The sequence below is a fragment of the Passer montanus genome, unplaced genomic scaffold (assembly GCF_014805655.1).
Source record: "Passer montanus isolate IOZ18808 unplaced genomic scaffold, ASM1480565v1 scaffold71, whole genome shotgun sequence".
Classification (NCBI taxonomy): Eukaryota; Metazoa; Chordata; class Aves; order Passeriformes; family Passeridae; genus Passer; species Passer montanus.
The window spans coordinates 516414-539986 of NW_024372259.1; the positions used below are offsets into that span (position 1 = coordinate 516414).

The 23573-nt window shown below is 40.7% G+C and overlaps 1 protein-coding gene across 3 annotated transcripts in view; it reads left to right on the forward strand.

Moving 5' to 3' along the window:
- The first annotated feature begins 648 nt into the window (after positions 1–648).
- RABGAP1L (RAB GTPase activating protein 1 like) overlaps positions 649–23573 on the forward strand; it is a 224452-nt gene continuing 201527 nt past the window's right edge. For 2 of the 3 annotated variants that reach the window (XR_005629957.1, XM_039730176.1), the window contains exons 1-4: positions 649–751; positions 20303–20470; positions 21628–21817; positions 23176–23386. Coding sequence is in view for 2 of the 3 variants with exons in the window: in XM_039730176.1 (XP_039586110.1) it covers positions 20336–20470; positions 21628–21817; positions 23176–23386 (536 nt within the window). In the remaining variant the exon portion in view is untranslated. Of the gene's footprint in view, positions 752–1921; positions 2002–20302; positions 20471–21627; positions 21818–23175; positions 23387–23573 lie in introns of those variants that run through there. The other variant, XM_039730177.1, reaches the window with a different exon arrangement.

Sequence of the window (23573 nt, forward strand, 5' to 3'; positions counted from 1 at the left end):
TGAGCCCAGAGAAGGCACCAGGATGATCAGGGGGATGGAGAAGCTCTGCTGTGATAAAAGGCTCAGAGAGCTGGGATTGTTCAGCCTGGAAAAGAGAAGGCTTTGGGGTGACCTCATGGTGGCCTTTCAGTACCTGAAGGGAACTTACAGGGAGAATTTACTTACAACAGCATGTAGCTACAGGACCCAGAAGAATTGCTTACCACTAGAGAGCAGGGTTAGATTAGATATTAGGAACAAATGTCTCCCTGTGAGAGTGGTGAGGCCCTGCCAGAGGGTGCTCAGAGAAGCTGTGGCTGCCCCATCCCCGAAGTGTCCAAGGCCAAGCTGGACAGAGCTTGAAGGAACATGCTCTAGTGGAAGGTGCCCCTGCCCGTGGCACGATGGAGGAATGAGATGGTCTAAAGCCCCCTTCCAACCCAAACCATTCTATAATTCTGTGTCCCAGAGGGGCCGCACAAGAATTCCACAGCGACGGGAAGCCGGGCCGGGCCGGGCGCGGAGCCGCCCGCCCCGCGCACTCGGCCGGCAGCGCGGAGCGGCCCGGGGCTCCCGGCGGTGCCGCGGCTGCCGAGAGCGGCCGCCGTCCCTCCTTCCCTCCCGCCCTCACGCCGTGTCAGCCGTGCGCGCGCACCCGCCCGCCCTCTCGCCGCCGGAATGTGGGCGACGCTGTCCCGGCCCTGAGGCGGCTGCGCGGCCCCGCCGGGCTGGAGGCAGCGGCAGCGCGGGGAGGACGGCCCGGGCTGCACCGGTGAGCGATCGGGACGCTGTCCCGGGCCTGCCCCGCCGGGGCGAGCGGAGCGGAGCGGGTGTCATGAGGGGCGCGGGCGGGGAGGTCGGCGCTCCCGCAGGAGGACGGGAGGGGAGGGAGCCGCCGGGCCAGCCGTGTGACGGGCGATAGTGCCCGCTGACCTGAGGCGGCTCCTCCGCTGGCCGCGGGGCCCCGGGGCGGCGGGGCTGCGGGGCCATGGTTCCGCTGGTTCGTCTTATTCGGTGTTTGTCTGTGTGCGTGGAGTTCCCTGGGCAGCGGCGCTCCGGGAGGAGAGGAGCTCGAGCGCAGCGCAGGATTTAAAAAATAAAGTTGTTTTCGTGGTCAGGAATGCGAGAGCGCTGTGGAAGCGTTCATCTCCCTGCCTCCTCCGCGGGAAAAGTGAAGTCACTTCCCAAGAGCCCAGACTAGCAAGCTACTGTCCTAAATCTGCCGCCTGCGTGCGTCAGTTTCACACAGTTTCATTCAATTTCATCCAGTTTCATTCAGTTTCATCTACGTTATGTTTTGTTTTGGGCTGATTGTCATTTTCTTTTCTTTTTTTTTTTTGTTCTCTGGTTGTTTGTTTTATTTTTTTAAGCCCTCTTCCACTCTCTCCCGACCCGCAAGCTGGTACAACATTCTTGTCTGTAGATAAAAGTACTTGAAAACCTGCTGATACCATCTGAAGCAGGGACGGCAGTGAAGGAAATGGACTTGCTGGCTCTCCTCTGGATAAGTTCCTGCAGTGTCGTGTGTACTTTGCTCCTGCTGTCACTCTCTCGGAGCTGTGCTGTACCCGTGCTTGGTTTGATAGTGCTGTGAATACGGCATATCCTACCACATTTCACAGCTGTGTGCGTGTGTGTATCCATCCATCGTGTGCCTAAGAGGGGGAAAAAAGATTCAAATAACAGCTCTTCTTTAAAACAGAGAAAAAAAATCTAGTGACAATTAAGAAGTAATTTGCTTAGGTAAGCATTGCTTGTCTCTCACTGTCGAGCTCTAGTCTCACAACCACGTTGTTTTTCAGCTAAAACTTTCAGAAGGGCAGGTGTGCTTTCGGTTTCCAGAGAGATGTCTTGTCGATGGTACAGGCAACATTTTGTTACTCCTTTATTCCTACCACATTTCACAGCTGTGTGTGTATCCATCCATCGTGTGCCTAAGAGGGGGAAAAAAGATTCAAATAACAGCTCTTCTTTAAAACAGAGAAAAAAAATCTAGTGACAATTAAGAAGTAATTTGCTTAGGTAAGCATTGCTTGTCTCTCACTGTCGAGCTCTAGTCTCACAACCACGTTGTTTTTCAGCTAAAACTTTCAGAAGGGCAGGTGTGCTTTCGGTTTCCAGAGAGATGTCTTGTCGATGGTACAGGCAACATTTTGTTACTCCTTTAAATGCGGAAAAGGTACTGTGGCTTTATTTAACCAAATCTCTGTGGTATCGGCCAAATCCTGACTGCCTGTCGGACCAGCCTGGCTCCAGATTGTGTGAAGGTTTATGGGCCTATAAGGTTGGTTCTGCAAATGATGCCTCTGCCTAGGTTTTAAGTAGGATTACCCTGTTCATGTGGGTTAGATGGTAACAATTACATGATTAATAACTTTGTAGTTTAAACTTGAAAAGACTACAAATACAGTTACAGTAAGCACAAATTGACTCCAGTGTTGTAAGAATGCTGCCAGTGAGTGTCCTGAGGGGAGCCAGCCCCAGCTGATGAACCCCAGAACTCAGGGAGTGACAGAGTCTTCCACTACTTCCTTCTGTTTTAGGCAGAGGTGGAAAATCATGCTGGGTTAGTTTTGTTGTGCTTATTTGATTTTTTTAAATAACTGCTTTTTCCCAAAAGCACTCTGGGGCTGTGAACAGCATGGCCGTACATATGAGAACTGTAAAAATTACTCTGCAGTGTTTGCTTTGAAATGGTTACAGTGTAATGTATTGCTTTGTTAAAAATAGCATTCAGCTCTTTAAAAAGTGATTCACAGATTAAGTTGTGGTGGTGTTAGTAAGGGGATTGCAAAAAGATCAAGTTTACAATGTGGCTCTCTTGTGTTCCTGGTGTACTCCCTAGCATTTCAAGACAGTCTGCATTTTGGCTTCTCCTTCTCATCTCTCATCAAAGGGACTTCCACAGTCAGGAAGTGAGTAAAAAGAACTAATCTGGTTAAAAAGATGTACTTCTATTTCTTCTTTTTTTTGTTCCCTGAGGTACTCTGATTACAACAACTTCCTGACCCGGCTCGCTTGCCCGGCCGTGTGGGCATAGGCTTAGTCCAGAGGAGGAAGTTGAGTGCTGGTGGGGAGAGGGTGGAGCAGTCACAGGTGTTGTGATGCTCCTTAGCTGGGACCTGGCTTTGTGGTCAGTGCCTTAATGGCAGAAGCCAGTGCTGCTAGAAGAAGCTACATTGTGGGTTTGATTGAATTGTGGTGAAGGTAGCAATGATACTAAGGGTAGTGGCTCTTTTTTTTTCTGCCAGTACTGTCTTAGATTGATTATGAAGCCATGGTGTAATTTTTATTGGCTTTTGACAACATTAAATGGACTCAAGAGCCATCTCTGTGTCTGTGTTCTTCCATGGGCCCACAGAAGTTGCTGTGGTTTTCTTCTTCTGTCTCCTTTGTTAATCTGTTGTGCTCTCTGAACTTTTTGGTGAGCTCTTAATTTCAGGGAGTGATCTCGGCATTGTTAGGGGGTTTTGTAAATTTATTCAGCTCTAATTTAAAAATAATTAGTTGTATATTGCTATTACCTCTGCTGTAATAGGAAGGCTATTTCAAACCTGACTGACCTTAGTAATTACACACTTTCTGATTTCTAGTCTAGATTAATTTGTCATGGGATTTTACTTATTTAATGCACCCCATGGACTAATAGGTTTTATTGACACTCTTGATCTTGGTATAAAAAAAAAAAAAAGGCACTTTTAACAAAGAGGATGCAAAAATGTGTGGAAATGCACCATGAAGGTTTGTTTGCTCTTTGGGCCACCAGCTAGACTAATCATTCCTGTAATAATTCTCAGCTTCTCCCCATGAATTTTAATCTTGACCTATTAAGTGAGAATTAAAATGCACCTTTCAGGCATTAACACTGAGCTTCCTGAATGTGTCCTTTTAGTGAAGGTTAAGTTGTTTTCAAGTATATTTTGATAAGATGTGTTTTTTGAAATTCATATCTTTGGCAGTTTGTTCCAGTCTCAATCTTACTCTTTATACTGCTACAGCTGTTGAAAGAGCCATTATTGTAACCTGGATTGTTGAAGGCATTCTTTGTTCTTTGATGGAGTCCTAGTCCATAAAAAAGGCTGACATGTTTGAAAATTATTTATTTCACCTTTTTCCTGTATTCTTAACTTTTAAGAGAAACAAAACCAATGTTTAGATTATTAGAAAACCTCTGTGGCTGTTAAGGTGTTTATTTAAATTTGCTGTCAGGAGTGTTCCCAGAGGGGACTTTGTGATGCTGACAAACTAGTTTGTTGGGTGTGACTGTTTGTAAACAGAACATAAATACATAAATGGGGCACCAAAATCTGCTTAGTAAAATAGATTGCTCTGAAAGGTGAGTAAGGCCCTTGTGGAAAACATGTTAGATTGTGTCTTTCATGGAATATTTCTTACTCTTTGGAAAGAATAGCAGAAGTGTCTTTCTAATTTTTTGTAAGTGGTCAGAGGGAAAAAGGAGCTTTTGCCACAATGAGATGGGTCACAGCCGTCTGCTTTCCTACTCTGGAATCTTGTCATCCCTGTATCATGAGCCAGAATATTGAAGGTGTGAGGTTTTTTTGATCAATTAAGCTTGAAAGTGCAAAATTCTTCTGATGCTGAAAACATGTTCCCTGTTTGTAGTGGAAGCACAGTACAAAGGGAAGAAGTTCTAAGGGCAAGAAGATAAGAGATATGTACATTTCTGTGTACAACACTGCATGTAGGCTTACTGTATGTAGAGGAGAACTGGAATTTTGAAACACATGATTGAAAGTAATAAACCTGATGCAAAACCTGCTGAAGGAAAGTTTCTAATATAGAATAATTGGCAGGTCAAATAGTAAATTTTTAAGACAGAGTCATTTGGGTTGGAAGGGGCTTCTGGAGGTCTTCTAATCCAGCTCCCTGCATATATTAAAGTAGGAATAATTTAGATAAGATTGTTCCAGCCTTTTACACCTTTCTGGGCAATCTGTTTCCACATTTGACTGCACTCAGTGATTTTATCTTTCCTCCCTCCCTTTGAGGCAGTTGAAATTTACTTTCTAACTTGTGTCTGTTGCCTCTTAACATGTCAGTGTCCATCACCCAGAAGAGTCCAGTTCTCTCTTCTGCAGCCTTTCATTAGAGAGCTGACTGTAATAAGGATTCTTTAGATATCTTTTCTTGACCAGATTGTGCAAACCCAGTTCCATCAACCTCTCACTGTACACCATGTGCTCCTGCCATCTGGCCAGCTTGGCCACTGGCCGTGCTCCAGGGTGTCTGTGTGAGTCCTGCACCGGGGAGCCCAAACCTGGCTGCACTGCAGACACGGCCTCACAAGTGCTCAGCAGAGGGGACTTATCCTGCCCTGGACCTGCTGCCTTGGACTCCTGCATCCAGCCCATGCTGTGCTCAGCTGCCTTTGCTATGGGCGTGTACTGGTGACTTGTTTTCAAAATTGTGTCTGCCGGGATCTCCAAATACTTTCTGAAAAAGTGAGTCTTTATCTAGTTCATGTTCAGCCTGTCTTGTCACAGGAGGTTGTTCTGCCACTGATACAGGACCCAGCACTTGCCTTCACTGGACTTCACAAGGTCTTTCTGGTGCCTTTCTCCAGCCTGTCCAGGTCTGAGTGGAGCTGACCATTCCCACTTTGGTGTCATTGGAAACTTACTGAGGATGCAGCCTGTCCCACCATCTAGATGATTCCTAGAGACATTGGGTGGTACTGCTGGTTTCATCCAGCTGATCCCTAGGGGATGCCACTGCAGTTGCTTGGATGGAGCTTGGTACAGCTGTGGCTGGTATTTCAGCTCAGCAGTCCAGGCACTTCCCAAACACAGGCAATTCCCAAACACTTTATTGCTCACTTATCCCATTCCTGTTTCACCAGTGTGGCTGTAGGGATACTGTGGGAGACTTGTGAATGGCCTTCTGTGTTCTGTGCTCTTCCATCATCTGCTAAGCCAGTCACCTCCTTGCAGTAAGCTCTTGTGTTCTTCAGGCATCACTTGCCCTTGGTAAATCCATGCTAGCTATTCCCTGTCATCTTCCTGTGCTCCCTGAGCAGAGGGATGCCTTCCAGGAGGATTTGCTCTATAATCCTCTCATGGACTTAGGTTAGGCTGGCTGCTCTGTGGTTGCCTGGATCCTCCTCCTTGCTCTTGAAGTTGGTTGTGATATTTGTTTTTTTTCTGGTCAGAAGGAGCCTCTCACAGTTTCATAGCCTTTTAAAAAGTGGTAGAATGTGGTATCTCAGCTACACTGACCAGCTCCATCAGGATTATTAGATATAGCCCATCTGGTTACATAGATTGTATGTTTCCAGTTTCCTGAAGTGCTTCCAAACTTCTGTCTCTGTTGGAGGGGACTTCTCACTCCAGCAGACTGCTACTGGGCTCAGGGGTCTGGAAGGCCTCTGAGTGGACCTACCAGTGAAAACCGGGGCAAAAAAAGCTACATGTATGTTATCCTTTTCCATGCACTTTGTTAACAGGTGACTTGTTCCACTGAGCACCGAGAGCACTTCTTCCTTACCTTTCCTTCTGCTGCCAAAGTTGATTTTTCCTAATGCCATCCTACAGCCTCTGTCTTTGGTCTGCTCTTGGGTAGCTTCTCCAGCATCTGCCTGCTGGGTGCTTGTGAAGCAGAGATCAAAACTTTGTATCTGTAAATATGTAAAACTCTGGAATTAGTTGAAGTGTTGGTTAATGAATGATTCTAACTTCAGCTTGTTGTGGTTGAATGGGAGATTTCAGTTCCTCCTAAACAAGCAGCAAGCAGTATCAAACTCTTGTATGGGGTAAGCCCTGCTTGAGATGTAGAGAGCAATTTGTACCAAGGAGACAGACAAAGCAATGAGAAAAATGATCCACGTTTTTTTTTAAATTCATTTTCTTCCCCCATCACTAAAATAACTAACTCAACATAGAAATTTACAGTTTCAGTGTATGCCCTTCCCCTTTCATTGAAAAGAATGTTAATATTTAACAGCAAGATGAGTGGATAAATACTTGATGCCATCTGTACATAAATGCTTCCAGTTGGAATTAATTTAATTATTTTCTGTTGATACATGAATCCATTTGAGAAATCATTGGGATAAACTAAAATTTTGGAAATAGAAGCATTTTTTATTCAAGACAAATAAGGGAATGAGTTCTTGAGTTACAATCTGTGTAGACAGTCTGAAATGAAATTCTTGGCTAGTTTAAACCTCTGCAGGTGCTTGATGCGTCCTGCAGTTTCCTGATTGGTGTAAGTGTGATTTGTGCTGATGTTCTGGTGATTCAGTGGCATCAAGGTACAGCCTTGGATATGTCAGTTACTGGTCTGGCTGCTCTCTCCACGTAGGGCTTTGGCATCTGTTTGGACTAGAAATACCCTTTTTTGCATGGTTGGGAGTTCTGAGGTGTTTTCTGCTATAGTGGAAAGATTTTTAAGTGAAATCTTTGATGCAAAACAGTGCACATTAACTGTGGTAATTAATGGTAAAATTATAATCTGCACATTTGCCTTCATGTGTGATCTTTCATTTTATATTAGGCAACTGGCACACACTTAAATAGTAAACCTAATTATTAATAATGGTGGACAGCGTCCTGTCTTAATTACTCAAATTCCTGGTATCTCTCACGTGATTTCTAACGGAGAAGAAAAGGTAAAAGGGCAGAGAAAAGGAAAGGTGTTTTTAAGAAGCGGTAAACTGTCAGAAGAGGATTTCAGTCAGTGAGTGAATCTGAGAGTGGATCTTGAAGGCCACTTGCTAAATGGCTTAGTGAGATTTCCGTGTCACTCTTGAAATAAGTTGGTTGCTGTCATACCGTGTATCAGTGGCACAGGTGAGGAACGAAATCAGTGTGAATGTGGCTGACAACAAAGTCCCTTCCCGGCACGTGCTGTAAAACTTGCGTAGTGTTAATTCTTTTGATGAAAGGAATCAGTTTTGAGTAACCAGTCATGACCAATCCGTGGTCTTCTCTTGCAGGTCAATAAATAAACACGGCTCTCAGAACATCTCTTATATTTTGTGTGTGTATTTATTTATTTATTCTTTCATCTACAAAACCTCTGTATGTTGTATTGCAAGGTGTGATGGTACAAGTTTCCAGAAGACAATTGCTTAGTAATTATGAGATAGTCTTGAGCTTACACTTCTTGTCAGTGGTAAGGGATGCTTAAACCTCTGACTTTCAGGGTGTTGAGCTAAGTTAGGTAGCTGTGCTTTCAGTTCAAGTATTGCTTTCAGTTCAAGTATTCAAGTATAAGGTCGTGTCTGTTGTATGTACCTTAAGTCACACAGCCAAATTTTTTGGGGGTAGACAGCAGGTTGCAGATGCTGACCTGTTCCAGTTGTCCATGCATATGACTTAATTTTTTTTGTTTTGGAAGGAAAAAGAATGGGAGTTGAGGCTTTGTCCAAGAATCTTATTCAAAGGATTGACTTTTAGTATAAACTAATTGTATAATTAGTTTTGATAATCTTTGCTGCTGTTTAGGGAAATGGATCCTGTTCTGGTGAATTGGTTTTTGTTTTAACCAGAAATGAATTTCCTTCTCTGTTCCCTACAATGTTTATTTGAGAAGTAGTTACATTTGAATGCTTTGCTTTTCTGTTGAGTACAATTACTCAGGAGGTGCTAGACCTTCACAGTGGTGTAAGAGTGGCATGTTTCCAGGTGGGTTTGAATGTTTTGGTTATAAATTCTGTAGCAATCTGCCTTTTCTGAAGTTCCTTCAGTGGAAAACAGTTTAGAGAAGATCAATTTAAATATTTTGACTTGATTACTGCACTTTGCAGAGATCTGGTGTCTTGTAATCCTCTATTTCAGCATAGTAAGTAAGACATTTCTAATTTGTACTTCTGTTGTCTATGCAAAATATTACTGGTTTTTTTTCTGAAATTTGACGAAATTATTTTGCTGAGATCCACAGATCTGTTGCAGTACACAAATTTGTAAAAATACAAATACCTATTTGTATTTTTTAACAAATGCATTACAATCTTAAAAGTATGTATGTGTTATTTTTCTCTTTGTTTTCTAACTCTTTATTCTTGTCCCAAGATGTTAATTAAGGGCAAAGGCTGTGCTCTGCCTTTTCAGTGCTCAGGCCTCTGCAAGCAAATCAGTGTGAAAATAAAATGCAAATATTCTTAGTCTAATGCTTTGTCTCTCCCACTGTGTATTCAGATATAAAATACAAGGTCCAGAATTTTAATTTAGAAGTAGGTGGAGAAATTTAAAAGCTGGCTAAAATTTGAAAATAATTAATTTTTCTTTGTATTTATATAAGATATTGGTGTATTTCCATTTATTAAGAGTTCGAATGCTGCAAGCTGTTTTTTTTGTCTTTAGAAGCTTGGAGTTTTTTAAGTTAGTTGTTACTGAGAAACAAATACTAGATTATATGATTTAGACTGACTAACCTGAAATGCATGTGGCAGGAAATGGATTTTTTTTTTTTCATTCTGAAAACCCTTCATTTTATTTTGTTCCACTGGTGTATACTTTCATTATTTCCTGTTATTTTGAAGAGAACTCTCAAATAACTGCTTGGTGGCAGTGCTGCATGGCTGCTCCCAGTGCTGGCTGCTGAGTTTGGTCTGTGTTCTGTGCCTTGTTGTGCTCACTTGGGTGCTTGGTAGTGAAGTGTGATCTTAGCAGAGAAGGTAGGAATATTTGCAGCTTTTTTTAAGGCTATTTTCCACCTCCTGCATCTTCCAGATACTACTGAAATCTGGGTAGCTTTTCAGTACTTCTGCTTGAACTTAAGTGTTTGTGAGCACAGGAGTGCAAAACAGCAGTGGAGAACTTTTTGTGTGTGCCAGCAGTTGTTTTGGAGTAAAACTTCAGCTGGAACTTGGATCAGGCAGTCTGGTGACATTGGTCACTTGTGTTTATGTAGACAGTTTGTTTTTACTCATAGAGATACACTCAAACCATAAGAGGTGTTTTTAACCCTGCCATACTTGATCCTAATTGTTAAAAATGAGTGTTGGCAGTATAAACTCGCAAGAAGTCCGGAACTGATAACTAGAATTATTCTTGGACATAACTGTTAAACAATTCTGAGGAAACAAGTAAGGAATGAAAGTCAGCAACTGATTTTTACATTGTTTTGAAGGTTAAATATTACTGTTTATTCCTAAACTGTGAGGGGAGAAGGGAAATGAGTTGATCAAAATGTCCAAGAAAATATTTTGTCAAGTTTCAAAACAGTAATGTGAAGTTGCAAGTTGTCCACAGTTGTTTGGAGTGATAATTTGCTTTTGACCCTTATAACTTCCCCTTTCTGATTCTTCTTTTCTTTCATCATATAGAGACATCAGTACTGAACATAAAGGGGTCAGACTGAAGTGTGGTTTAGGATCAAGCTTTTGATAGTAGCCAGAGAAATCAAAGGGTGCAAAAAGGCCAATTCCTTGTTCCAGCAGTCTCTCCCAGTTTCTCTCTCTGGCCTTTGTGATTCTGTTTTTTGTTATTTCTGGCAGTAGTTGAGCTCCAGGGGTCTCACTGGGGAGTGTGGAAAGAGCAGGTGAGTTATTGTCTACATTGCCCAGGAAATTCATGTGAAGTGTCACAGCAATTCTACACTTGCACAGTGCAGTTTGTTATCATTGCTTTTGCTGGGGCTTCTGAGCACCTGACTGGTGACTGCACAGAGCTGGCTCTGACTTGGCTGAAGGGTGAGATGCTGGTGCTTTTGTAGGTCACACTTCACGTTTAGGTTTGTGTGGGCACACAGTTTGTGGTGATTGGGAGTGGGGCTGGCCCAGCCCCATCCCCAGTGGGTGCAGCTGTGAGCAGCAGGTGAGCAGCACTGACAGCAATCAGCCGTGGAGTGACCAGGGGCACTGGGCAACACCAAAGGGAGCAGAGGGCACACAGGGGCAGGGCATCAGCGTGAGGGGATAAAAGGCTGGGCTACAGAACAGGGGCAGATGCTTGCAGCCTCCTGAGGTGGTGTGTTGATGCTCTGTATGGGCTGAAACTCTCTGATACTGTATGATGGATGATGTACCGTGATACTGTATGATGTACTCTGTGTACCGTGGCCATCCTGACTGCAACATGTGCTGTGGCAGGTTTGGATTCCTTGCACTGAACGTGCTTTATTTATTCCTTGGGTTTGTTCCTGGCAGGGCAGCACTGCACCCTCTGGCTCTGAGGCTGATTGAGACGCTGCCTTTGGTAGTTGCAATTTCTTAACTGTGTGTTTGGCCTTTCAGTAGCTTGTCCTTAATTTAAGGAAGATGGGCAGGATGCTGAAAGCAAGGTTGTGGAAAAGATATGTTTATATAACCACTTCTTAGAGCATGGCCCTTTTTTTTTGACCACTTCACCTTTCTGTGATTTTTTTATTTTTAGATTAGCTGCCTGTAACTTTGTTGTTTCCTTAAGTAAAAGTATTTTGTGGAAGTATTCAGGACATAAACATGGATAGTAAGTTTTCATGTCTACATTTAACGAACACCATGCATCATTTATGTTGAAACTGATGGTACAGTGTGGTAATATGTGGGAAGCTCTCTGAAACTTTGAGAGAGAGACTCTGATTAAGAAAAAAAAAGGCATAGTAAACACACATTTTTGGCTTCTCATGTCTTCTTTTATACAATCAAGTGAATTTATCAAACTAGAAATTTGATGAAACACTTAAAATCTAAACTGCTCTGGATAGCCACCCTCATCAGATAGGTGCTAGGTTTTTTCATGATTATTGGCTAATGTGAGACAAGAAAATTGCAGCAAGAAGACTAATGACTTTTGCTGTATTTTTGCAAGATTTTTCACTGTTATTTTTTTCCCAGAATGCATGTTACAAATGTCGAGGTAATAACTGTCATAACTTCCAATTCTGTCTTGGAGGAACAAGGATTTTACTGGCCCTGGAGGCAGTTGGTGCAGGGCAGTGGATCAGGATTTCTGGTGGGTTTCAGTGACGTGGTGACACAGGACAAGGCACTTGTTTGGCACAGAATTGGACTGGCACCCGGGATCACTGCTGCCTTGTCTCATACTGCTCTTCCATATGGGCTCTTTTGCTCTACATCATGTAATTATTTCTGGACATAGCAGCATGTGAAGAAAATTCCTGGTTGAAATACTCAATTTATTTAATGGACAGAAGTTGTTCCAGTGACTGCATTAGACCCACACTGTTATTTTTACAGTCAGGGAATAAACCATTGAATAATCTCCTTAAAACAAGGATTGCATTATGCTTATGCTTTCATCTGGAATATAGGTCATTATATTTTTGAGTGGTGATAGAGTTTGGTAACTTGGCTTGTCGTTGGTTTCGATTTGAATGCTGCCTGCAAGCATCATGTTGCAGTGACAAAAAAAAAAGCAACTTGGGTTTGCCAAATGCCAGCTCTGAAAAATTGCATACTCGTACTTGCTACTTTATATTTTCCAAAGTTAAAAAATCAATTACTGGCTGCAGAAATTGAAGTGTTAGTTTTCAGTTGGTGTCAGGGAAGCAGTGTGAAAGTGTACTAGAGTTGCTTTATCCTTGAGGCAGAATGAGCTACTGCTTAAATGAGTAAAACCTATTTGCCAGAACTTGCTGTATAAAGTGTGGTTTGTTGATTTATTTTTGTTTTATACACATAAAGACTGGTAACATCCCTGTAGAGTGGTAGAAGAACACTTACCTGTTATACTCTTTGGAGAGGAATAAACACAGAGGAAAGTTTTTCTCCTAAGTGGCTGAAAATAAAATCTATTTCCTTAGCTTGGTTAAACACTAATTGGATGAGCTAATATCAACTGTACTTTGAAACATGAATCAGTCTGTGGCAGGAAGAGGCAAGTGTGCTTGTGTGCTCTGTTCTCCTATGATGTCTCTCTTCTGTGTGTGGACAAATCTTAGGCCTGAAAAATTTATTTAAATAATTGTTCAAAAGAATCCCACAGACCTTGTTTTTAAATTTGTTTTGTTTGAGGTGTAGCTTGTCATCCATGACTCCTGCTTGCCCAAATTGTACAAGTAAACAGAAGGAAGCCCTCAGTTTGCTGGGAGGCTGCCTTTGTAGCCAGCAGCTTTCCGGACATGCTTCCACTTACCTGGCATTTTATCTAATGTTCATGGTGCTTCTGCTACCCAATGTGTGCATTTTAGGGCTTGAGATCAGTGGTTTGCTTTTTCAGTTTGCCTTGCTTGAGTCATGCTCCAGCTCAGTACCAACCATGTGCCCCCCATTCCTCTGGGAATGGTTCTTCACCTCTGTGGTTTTAGCTTTAAGCTGAATAAAAGCAGTATTTTTTCCCTCAAGCAACTCCACGTTGTGACTGTGCAATATTTAAGTGGTTCAGTGCGTTGTGTATAACACAGATTCAAGTCAGGAAAGCTGGTTCTCTCCTTTCCACTAAATGTCTCAGTATTCACACTGAGGTGTGTTTGGCAAGTGCTGCTTATCTTTTATTTGAGGAGGTGCAGATGTAGTATGTTTTTGAAGGAGAACAGATAATTTCTTGTTTGTGTAGCTCTCTTTTGATTCTGTTTTCCTTAAATCGCTCTTCTTTGGCTATGACATTGATTTTGGCTATTGAAGTGTAAAAGGATCTGGAAAAACCTCTGTATCTAGGCACCCAGTACAACAATTCCAAACAGTTTGCCATCATGAACAGACTAATTATTTGCTGTTGGCTACATAGTGGGGGTTTGCTTTCTCAGAGGACACAGTATTGCCAAAATAAGCCTGTGGTTACTTTCCAGTTGTGGGATTTTTTTGCTATATTTTTTGTGGCTTTGTTTTTTGGTTATTTGGTTAAGTTTTTTTTTTTTTAATTTGAAAGGATTTGTGTTCTCAGCAGTGCTTTTCTGGAAATAAGGATTTTTAAATCTACATATATGTATGTGTTTAAAATACAGTGATAGAGCTCTGTTGCTTCTTACTTTGATTTTGTTCCTGGGAAATCGTAGCAGTAAGCCAAATAAATGGTTGTTTGTTTTTTCATTATGTTCTTTACATAGTGTTTCACTTCCAGAGATAAGACAGGGAAACAATTTGTGGATAATACACAGTTTTTAGTATAAGCACAGAGACACTTTCTCATAAAAAGATTACACAGAGAGAAGTTGGGATTAAATTTTTGTGCTGTTGTGGTCAGTGAGATTTAAACAAGCTGTTTTTATGACATCTAGAATTTTCTTCTGCAAATGTCAGTCAGTAGAGAAGAGGGTTTTGGAGCAGCTGGTGAGCTGCACTGCCTCAACATAGAGAAACATACGGAATTTTATCAGGTTGTTTAGTCTTCCAGGGAAGAAGCATTGAAAAGGTGAAGCTTTGTGTGTTTGCAGCACTTGTGGCTTTCTGGGGAAGGTGCCCCCCATTAAAGGTAGGGAGCTTGTGGGGTGGGAGCCAGGTTAATGCAGTTTTGATACATTTCTGTCATGTGTTTGTGTGAGTTAGGGAGTCACCACCCCACTTCAGTCATCTGGAAATCTGAGTCATGGAGGGATTGCAAGGCTTGTCAGTTTAATGCTCCTTTTGCTGTCATGCACTGTATCCTGTAGCTCAAAAAAGGGAATAAACCCATGTCTTCTGGTATCTATTTCTACTTCAGACTTCAGTTAGCAGAACACTAATTTCTGCATAGCTCTGTTGGGCCTTCCCCTTCACAAAGGTCCCAGAGATTCTCTTGAAGACCCATAGTTCTGAAAAGAAATATAACTTATTTCCCAGTTTTTGGGGTTTTTTTGCAGTTTGAGATAGTCAGGCAAACTGTATGGCCTTAAAGCCTGCCTTTAATACAAGCCTGTCTGTAGTGCAGGATGATTTTGTTTCTCTGTTAAAAAAAAAAAAAAAAAAAAGAATTAGCCTGTTCTTGATTGTCTTCTTTCAAGCAGGTAAGAAACTTCCTTTCAAAGCATGTTTCTTGTTGCTTGCTGAAAATAGGTCAACCTTTATCTTCCTTAATTGCTGTCTTTTCATAGCTCCACATTTTCTAATTTTTTAGGTGCTTGATAATACTGAAGCAAAAGGTTGTTTTTGTTTTTTTTTATTTTTACTTTCCACAAACCAACAGGGACCTAGGGTGGTAACTTTGAAATATTTATTGAACACAAACTGGAAGTAAATACAAAAAAGTCTGGTACCTGCTTAGAAGACTGATTCATGTGAAAATTTTATTTACTTTTGGAGACCAGTTTGCAGAGGAATTTTTTGAATCTGTCATGTCTGCAAAGCAGTTTCCTTCTGCAAAGTCAGTGGCTTTCCAGAGCCTTTGATTCTTTCTCCTGTGATGATGAGTGTGTGTTGCCAGCAGTGCCGTGGCCTGTGTTGCTCTGCAATCCCACGGATGTATATCGCTGCCTGGGTGTACATGAGGTGTGTTTTTACAAGTCTGGGCTCAGTGTGAGTACATGAAGAGTTATGGAGGACGGAATCAGGATTGTTTTTGTCCTGTGTCCCTTGCTCTGATTCAGTGTGAATCCCCCTGGCTGTTCTAGAATTGCTGTTCTTCACCTTCTCTTGCTCTTTAATCATTTAGGCTGCTTTACAAAGGCACCTGTAGTGAGTTTGGGATGCCTCTCCAGAATGAAATGGGGAAGCTGCTGGGTTTGAGCCTTCCACAGCTTAGTACTGAACATATGTGAAGGGAAGTTCTGATCACTGGACCCAAGACAGTCCAAGTAGTATGGCTTAGTTACCTTTTATCCAGGACTGTATAAGCAAAACACTGGGAGCTGATGCACATCAGTGAGGTTGGCTTGACCAAAACTACATCATAAAGCTCACAGAGAAGAGCAACAGTCTTTCTGCAGTCCTTGTGTTGTCCCTATGGCTTAAAATATATTTTGGAGCAAGAGCCACACACCATATCACACTTCTACACACACTCTCTCTTAAAACTGTCTGAATAATTAGTATCTCAAAAGTTCTTTGGTCTTAAAATCTGTTTCTCAGAAAAACTTTTCTGAAACTCTTATTTTTTTTAAAAAATTAATTCTTTTATTATAGTAGGCTTTTTGTTTTTCACTGAGTTTAGAAAAAATTCCTCCTGTGTATTTGTTCCTGATTTTTTAATGTATGTGTGATATTGTTTACCAGAGGATGGGGGGAAGATACCTTCTCTACAGGAAGAAGCATGACTGTTCAAGGTACCTCTTCTGTAGGAATGACTTCCTCACAGTAGCAACACACACTTCTCAGTGTTCCCTGCTGTGAAGAGAACTGTGACAGCAGAATTTGTTGTCAACTTTTGGAAGATGCTGTTGGAGAAGCTGGCTTTGAGGATTTGGGAAGGTACCATCTGACCTGAGGTTGCAATCCTTGGATCAGCATTGGCAGAACAGAGAGTGTGTTTTCCACCAGCAGCTCGAGCTAAGGAACAGGCCTTGGAGCTGAGGTAGCTGAAGTGCGTTGGATCTGCTCTTTCCTGTCCTGTCAGCTCCTCACTGCTGGTTGCTGCCCTCCCAGAAGCTTTAAACTGGTAAAGCAAATGCTAAACCTCATTCCTCAGGATTCTGAGCCAGCATTCAGCTGTTGAGGTCATTAGGGAGTAAACCTGATGTGATTTTAGACTGAACAACTGTCTATGTTCTGACTAATGCAGTCAGAAATAAATGCTCACATTCTTAACTTTAAACCTTTAAACTTTTTCTCAGAAAGGACAATTAAAAAAAGCAGGTGCTTGAGTTTAGTAGTAGGAGTCTGTTCTTAGATTTTGTTCGTGTGTAGTATGTCAGCTGTCATTTTTTCTTTACATGTGTAGGAAAAGGGAGGTTTGAAGTGAATAAGTTGGTGGTGAGTAAAAAAGAGGACTAGAGCTACTGACAAAAGGGAAATGAGAGTGACCATCCACTCAGTGCTGGTGACTGGAAAATCCAGAATGCATGTGTCTTTCTTTTTGTTACAAAAGAAAAAAAAGTCTTCAGATGTTTTTCTCTGCCTCAAAAAATCTTAATACATAATTCTTTTGGAGAGATTTTTATTCTTTTTACTGCTTTTCCTCGAAAGTGCTTAGCTGAAATATTAAGAATATGTGTCTTTACAAGGAAAAAATAGAAATTTTTTCTCTTTAGGTAGCTTACTACTTAAAATGGTGTGAATCTCAATAGTCTTCATAAGAATCACAGCTATATTCTTGAGTAAAATTTATATCAGAGTTGAAATTGTTTAGTTTGAAGAAATAACTTGGTCATGATAGTTTGTCTCTGGCATTAAAACATATTTTTCGTCAAAGACTGATCAAAAAATATGGTGCATAAAGCTTTTCCCAAATGCCTGATCTGCTTGTGTTTGTTTTACTGCCAAACTGAATCTAAGTGGTTTTGTTTGTACTGCAGTGGGATAGGGGAACACTGAGAGTAGGTTGGAATAGTCTGTAATGAAGGAGTGGAATGAGGGGTTCTGGGGTGCTGATTTGTCCAGTTAATGTAGTTGTGTGTAGAAAAAGGTGTGTGTCTGCACTGGCTGTGGTGGTTTAAGCTGCTCATAAAGGCAGACTTGGAGTACACTCTTAAACACATTAAAGGCCTTGTAACTCAATTTCACAGCATACCATACACTTTCTTGCAGTTGCTTTTATCTGACTTGAATAAGGAGCTCCTCCAGTCATCCCATGTTTATAATCATTACTTTCAGATTAATATTTAGGAAGTAGAAATTCTCTAAAACTCCTTTTACCCAAGCAGGGCAAGAATAAGTATTTAGTGTGTCAGTATGCTTCTGTATTTGCATGATGCTACTTTTCTTTGGCTTTACAAATGGTACATTTTTTCTCCTTTTATTATTGAAATATTGCTACAGAAAACATTCCATAGTTCACATGTGCCTGTTGGTTCTTACTTCATCACAGAAAGAAGAATTGGTGATAACCTGATGTTAGCAATCTGCATTTGACTTTACATTTTTCCTCCTTTTTTATTGAAATACTGCTACAGAAAACATTTCATAGTTCACATGGTGCCTGTTGGTTCTTACTTCATTGCAGAAAGAAGAATTGGTGATAACCTGATGTTAGCAATCTGCATTTGACTGATGATAAAGGAGAACCATTTTACATTGGAGTGTCTGTGTTACTCCCCCATAAGATCAAAAATTAAATTTAAATAGGCTAAAACACAAAAAACTGTCAAGGTGTGCAGTGGGAGAAAGAGGGGTCTCTGATAGCCTGGACCTTTGCTCCTGATGTGGCTGACAGTCACCTTTACTGTTCTCTCCAGTACTGATGTCACTGCAAGGATAAAGATTCTTCAGGATATACTGGTTTTGGGGACCATAACTGATGGCCTTTCATTGCCTTTAAGGAGTTGTGTAGTAGCTGACCTTCACTTTCATATAGAGGATTTACTTTGAAATTAGTATTTTGAGCTAGATTTGCTGTTTATTGCAAACAAGCTCTTCAGCAATGTTTTTACAACACTTGTTAAAAATACATGAAATTGATACATTTTTTGTAACATTCTTAAAATCTTGTGTAGTCAAGCCTTGTCTTTCTTTAAAGCAAAGATGCTTTAAAAAACTTGAAAAAAAACCTATTGCAGCAGTGAGTCCATTTTGTGGGCTGGGTAGAACTCAGCTTACATAATTAGTCAGGAAAATATTCCTGCTTGTGAGTTTGTGGTTGGTCTGGAGATGTGGAAGGTGTCAGAGTGTGTGAATCTGCTCATGCAAATTTGTATCCACTCTCTTGAGTATTCCAGCTGTTGTTTGGAGGCTTTTTTATAAGGAGACTTCTGATGAGTTTTTGTGCCGTACAAGTCACTTATCTAAAGAACTTGAATTCTTTTTTCTGGGTTTCCTACCTGTAATACTGGGTTGATAGATAAAACTGTGGCTTGGTTAGGGAGAGGAAAGAGCTTTTTGAGGAGTTGCATATAGGTTATGCTAAGCCAAATCTTTGAAAGGGCAAAAGCATGTTGATGTAGTTTCAAAAATGATAGAAAATACTACAGTATTGAAAGTTGTCGAGTTCCCATACTTGCTTTTTTTGGTTTGAAATTGCTAAACTTTCTGTTCCTGCTAACATCATAAGTAACACCTGTTCACAATGGTGGAGAACCTGCATGTCTTTGTTCTTTCATGTGCTGTTTTTCTGGTTCCCTTTAGCTAGACCTAAGTCAGCATTCTTCTCTTGATCACTGGGTGGTTGGAATTGGAAGAGAAATAAGTGGTGCAGTTCTGCTCCTTGGTGCTGCTGGGAAGAGCAGGGTGAAGCTTAACCTCTTCTTGTTCCTGCTCACAGCAGCTGTGGCTTGAGCTGTTCCTCCTTGGGCACTTTCTAGCCTCTCAGAGGTGACAGTCACAGATTTTTTCCCCCTGTGCTGTGTGTGACTCACCTGAACTCTGACTCCTAAGCACAATACATCCCTGCACTCAGCTAGAGAAGTATTTTTTCAGGAAACTGGAATGGAAGTAGATCATGTGTATGATCATGCTCTTTATATAAAGTCTGAAAATATATTTCCCCTTTTTTGGCACAGAAAATATAAAAATAGATGCATTTAAAATACAGAAAGTCTAAAATTCAGCTCTTTATTCTCTAAGGAGTGAGGGAATACATTCTGAGTTAATGTAGGGCATGCTGGCTTTATTTGGTGGATACCTACTGTAGGTGTCCTCATGCTGGCATGCTTGGAATGTTTCAGCTCTATTTTTATATGAACTTTTACAGACTGGACATTATTTTGCCCTTTCTTTGTTTCTAGATTTTTTTCCTTGTGCAGAGATGGGAAAACTTGTTCTTGGTTGCCGTAATATTTATAGTTTCATTGTTTATATTTTATATTTATGTTTATATTGCTTATGTTTATATTTTTTAATGGTGTGATTAATTTTAACTGTTGCAGGTGTTTTCAGGGAAATTAGGTGAGAAGGATCTCATTGTGGTTTACTATCACTTTTGACTTCACCACCTATAGATAGAAAGGATAACAAAAGCCCCTAACATAAGTGATTGCTAAATAATTTTTTTTTATGTGGAGAGCATACACTTAGTATGCAGTTTTTGGGAAATTAGCCATCAGATAATCTGAATCTTCACATGACCTTTGTGACACTCTGGGTAAGGCAGATACCTGTATGATGGAGAACTAAAGGCACAAATTAGGGAAGTGGAGGTAGCAGACTCTGGAAGATGAAAAACAGGGGAAGACAAAGCTCTGGGGTGAACCCTCTTCATGTGTTATCTATATGCATAAATAACAGCCACTGCTGTTAAATCATAGGACTTTTAAACACCAGCCTAAAAATCATAAGATTCCTTATACCAATGAAATCAGAGTTTGAGAAATACAGTAGTATAATTTTAAGTATTATATTAGTCCACCATAAATTTATATTATACTTATTAACATATTGTGTACAGCATAAAAACTAATTTTTTTTTGTCATTATTAGGTTCTGGTAGCAGGAGGAGAATACTGACCTGAGATGGAAGTCAAAACATCATTTAGCAAAGCCAGCAGGATTCCTGAGACCGTATCCACGTTAATTAATGAAGAATTTGTCTTGGTTCATCAGAAATCTGAGGACGCCTCTGAAAACGATGAGAAGCCACAGCTAAAGGTTTGCTATGACTTTACTTTTAAATGTGTAGCAAGGTTTGTATTGATGGCAAGAGTGCATAATTGGTGTGTGCTTAAGGGGAGTTTTAGAGTGTAATTTTTGTCCTTGCTGACTTCCAGTGAAAATAACAGCTTGGATTAAACAAATCTGTCCAAAAGTGGCAGTTCAAGTTTCCTTTTGGGAGTTAGCTTTGTTCTATTCTGTACATTAGTGAAGGACTTTAGAAATAATGAGATTCAGTTTAAAGCTTAATATTCTTTATTGAGGGGTCAGAGACTGTTATCTTAAAAGCATGTAATTAGTCTATATAGGACTAGATTACACCATCTCTTGCACTTTAGTTTCTAATTTAGTTTTCCTGCTTAGTGCTACTTTAGGCATGAGTAAGACCTTTTCTAAGAGATTTCTGCCTCTAAATAGCAGAATGTTTTAGCACTTGGGTGACAGCTGATTGGTTAAATACAGATTTAGCCATTTGAGCTGTAGTAGTCAATGTACTGGTTTTGCTCTGCTTGGAACAACAGGAATTTGTTGCCCCTGAAATGACAGTAAGTGCCTAGTCTGTCACTGCAGTACTCTGACAGTTACAGCTGATAATTTCTATCTATATTAGACATTATCTGCTTCTTTAGTCTGGGAAGAGGCTGGTGAATTGGAGGCAGAATCCATGATGCAGCATGGACTCTAGTTTACTTTTGTCTGAAAAGCTGGTACTTGTTTTTCTTTTAAGGAGTGTGTATCTCCATTTTTTTTCATTTCCTTAGGCTTGCACCACTTTTATGTGTGGGAAAATTGGTGAAGCAACATAAATGGACTAGGTTATGACTAAGAAAGTAAAATTTTCTTTAAGACTAATTATAGCAAAGTCTATTTATCTCTAGTCCGAATGGAGGCTCTAAATACACAAATCTGTTGTTCTAAGAGAACTCTAGTTTTTGGGTTAATAGTTTTTGGATTAGCAATGAGAACATCTGCATTTTATGTAAGGGGATGTGACACTGGATTATATTTGATTCCATTTTATTGATTCTTGGTTTGTTGTCTCATTCAGCAAATTTTCTTAACTTTTGCAATTAGTAAAACTATATATTTGAAAACTAATAATGAAAGTAAAGCTACAAATACCTTCAAGAAATGTCATTTCCTTCTGCTTATAGGCATTATCAGATGGAAATGAGGAGCTGGAGAAGGCAATGGAAGAGATACTGCGGGATTCTGAGAAAGACCAGTGTGTCCCTGCACTCCCAGAAGGATTCAGTGATGGCAGTGGCCAGGTCACTGCAGATGGGTCAGGAGGACAAACAACCCAGCCATCTTTGCAGCTTGTTTTAGACCCTTCTGCTACAGGTATTGCCTGAGTTCTTTCCCCCTTCATCACACATGGCAGGTTTTTTCTTTATGCAGTTTCAAGTTAACCATAAAATGAGTATAAAGCTTTCCAGAGCTTCATTCCAAAACTATGTTGGAGAGTACCTGGGGGCATCCTCTTATTTTTAGTTGAAGATTATAGATAAGAATAGATGATCATCAGACTGGTACCTTGAGCTGCTCTGCTTTGGTCAGGATAATGTTAATTTTTCCTTCAGCCAAGGATTAGCTGGGACTGAGGATTGTATGAGTTGCTGAGTGGGTGATAGTTGAGGTGGATCTGCTGGAGCTCGAGAAATTTCAGGGCAGCATTCATGGACAGTGCTGCCTGCAAATGAAATACACCCTGAGCAAACTGATTGAACTGTCCATCTCTGATGCTGTCACCAGGTAGCAGTAAGGCTAGCTTAGGATTTGATGTTTTCTAAGAACGATTGTGGTACTTGCCTGGTGTTTGAAGCTTTCATGAAAAGGGGAGGACTGAAATAACATTTACATTTTATGTAAATGATATTGTATATATTTTAAGTAAAATATATTATAGCCTTTTTAGATACATATAAAAAGCCTGCCATATAAAAATACATGTGTTCTGTTACATATATTAGGGATACAAGGCTGTGGTCATCTTTTTGTGCTTTAAAATATAATTGTTTTTACCTCAGTAGCATGCCGGGCACTTCTGTGGTATTGTGTCAGCTAATTCCCATAGCATCTGTTGGAAATAAAATAAATAGTTTCTATGAAATGGAAACACCCTTCGGTTAATTACATGTCTGCTGTATTTCTGAGAAACTTACTTTACTGTCTTCTTGTTTGACATTCTTCAAACAAAACCCAACCCTTAGCATGAATGAACAAAGAAATACTTGTAGATTTGTTTCTCTCACCCCACTCCAGTCCCAACAAGAATAATTCAGTTTTACAGCCTTCATGATTCTAAGTATTATGGCAGTATCTAGTAATAAGGAATATAAGTAACAGGGCACAAAGGGTCAGAACTAGGTGATTTTCAAGGTCCATTCCAGCCCCTTAATGTTCTATGATTCTGTGACTGCCTAGAAAGATTCAGAATGTCTGTGCTGTGTTCCTGTGGTGCTAAAGAGAATCAAAATGCAGTTTGTCCCCATGCCACCCTTGGAAACATGAATTAGATTAGAACAGACTTCACAGTAATATTAAGCTGCCAAATGGATTTCTTGCTATTGGAGCTGAACTGTCTACTCTCATGTCCTTTCCTGGAAAATGTAGGAGATTTTGCTGTTGAACTCACTGGAAAGAAAAAAATGTGTGGAAATAAAAGCAAATGGCTAAAGAAGCATTTTCTTCATTTTCAGAAGTCTCTGCACCAAGGCCATCTTCTCCCAGTGAACCCCTGGAAGAGGACAGTGTGTTGTTTAACAAACTGACTTATTTGGGTTGCACAAAGGTGTCAGCCCCACGGAATGAACCAGAAGCTCTACATGCCATGGCAAGCATGAAGTCCTCAAGTCAAGCCCCTTTACCTGTAACTCTCTATGTTCCAAACATTCCAGAAGGCTCTGTAAGGTAACACACGAGTTTCATTTGTTGGTTAAGCAGACACTTATGAAGAGGTTTCTCACTTCGTTACTTGCACAGGGAGGTAGAATTGCTGGATTTGTGCCTGAGGTTCTTGCTGAAGACAAATAATTTTCAGAAATTCCTCTGAAGCAACAAAATGTGTGCTCAGATTGACCACGCAGTGCATGGCTGG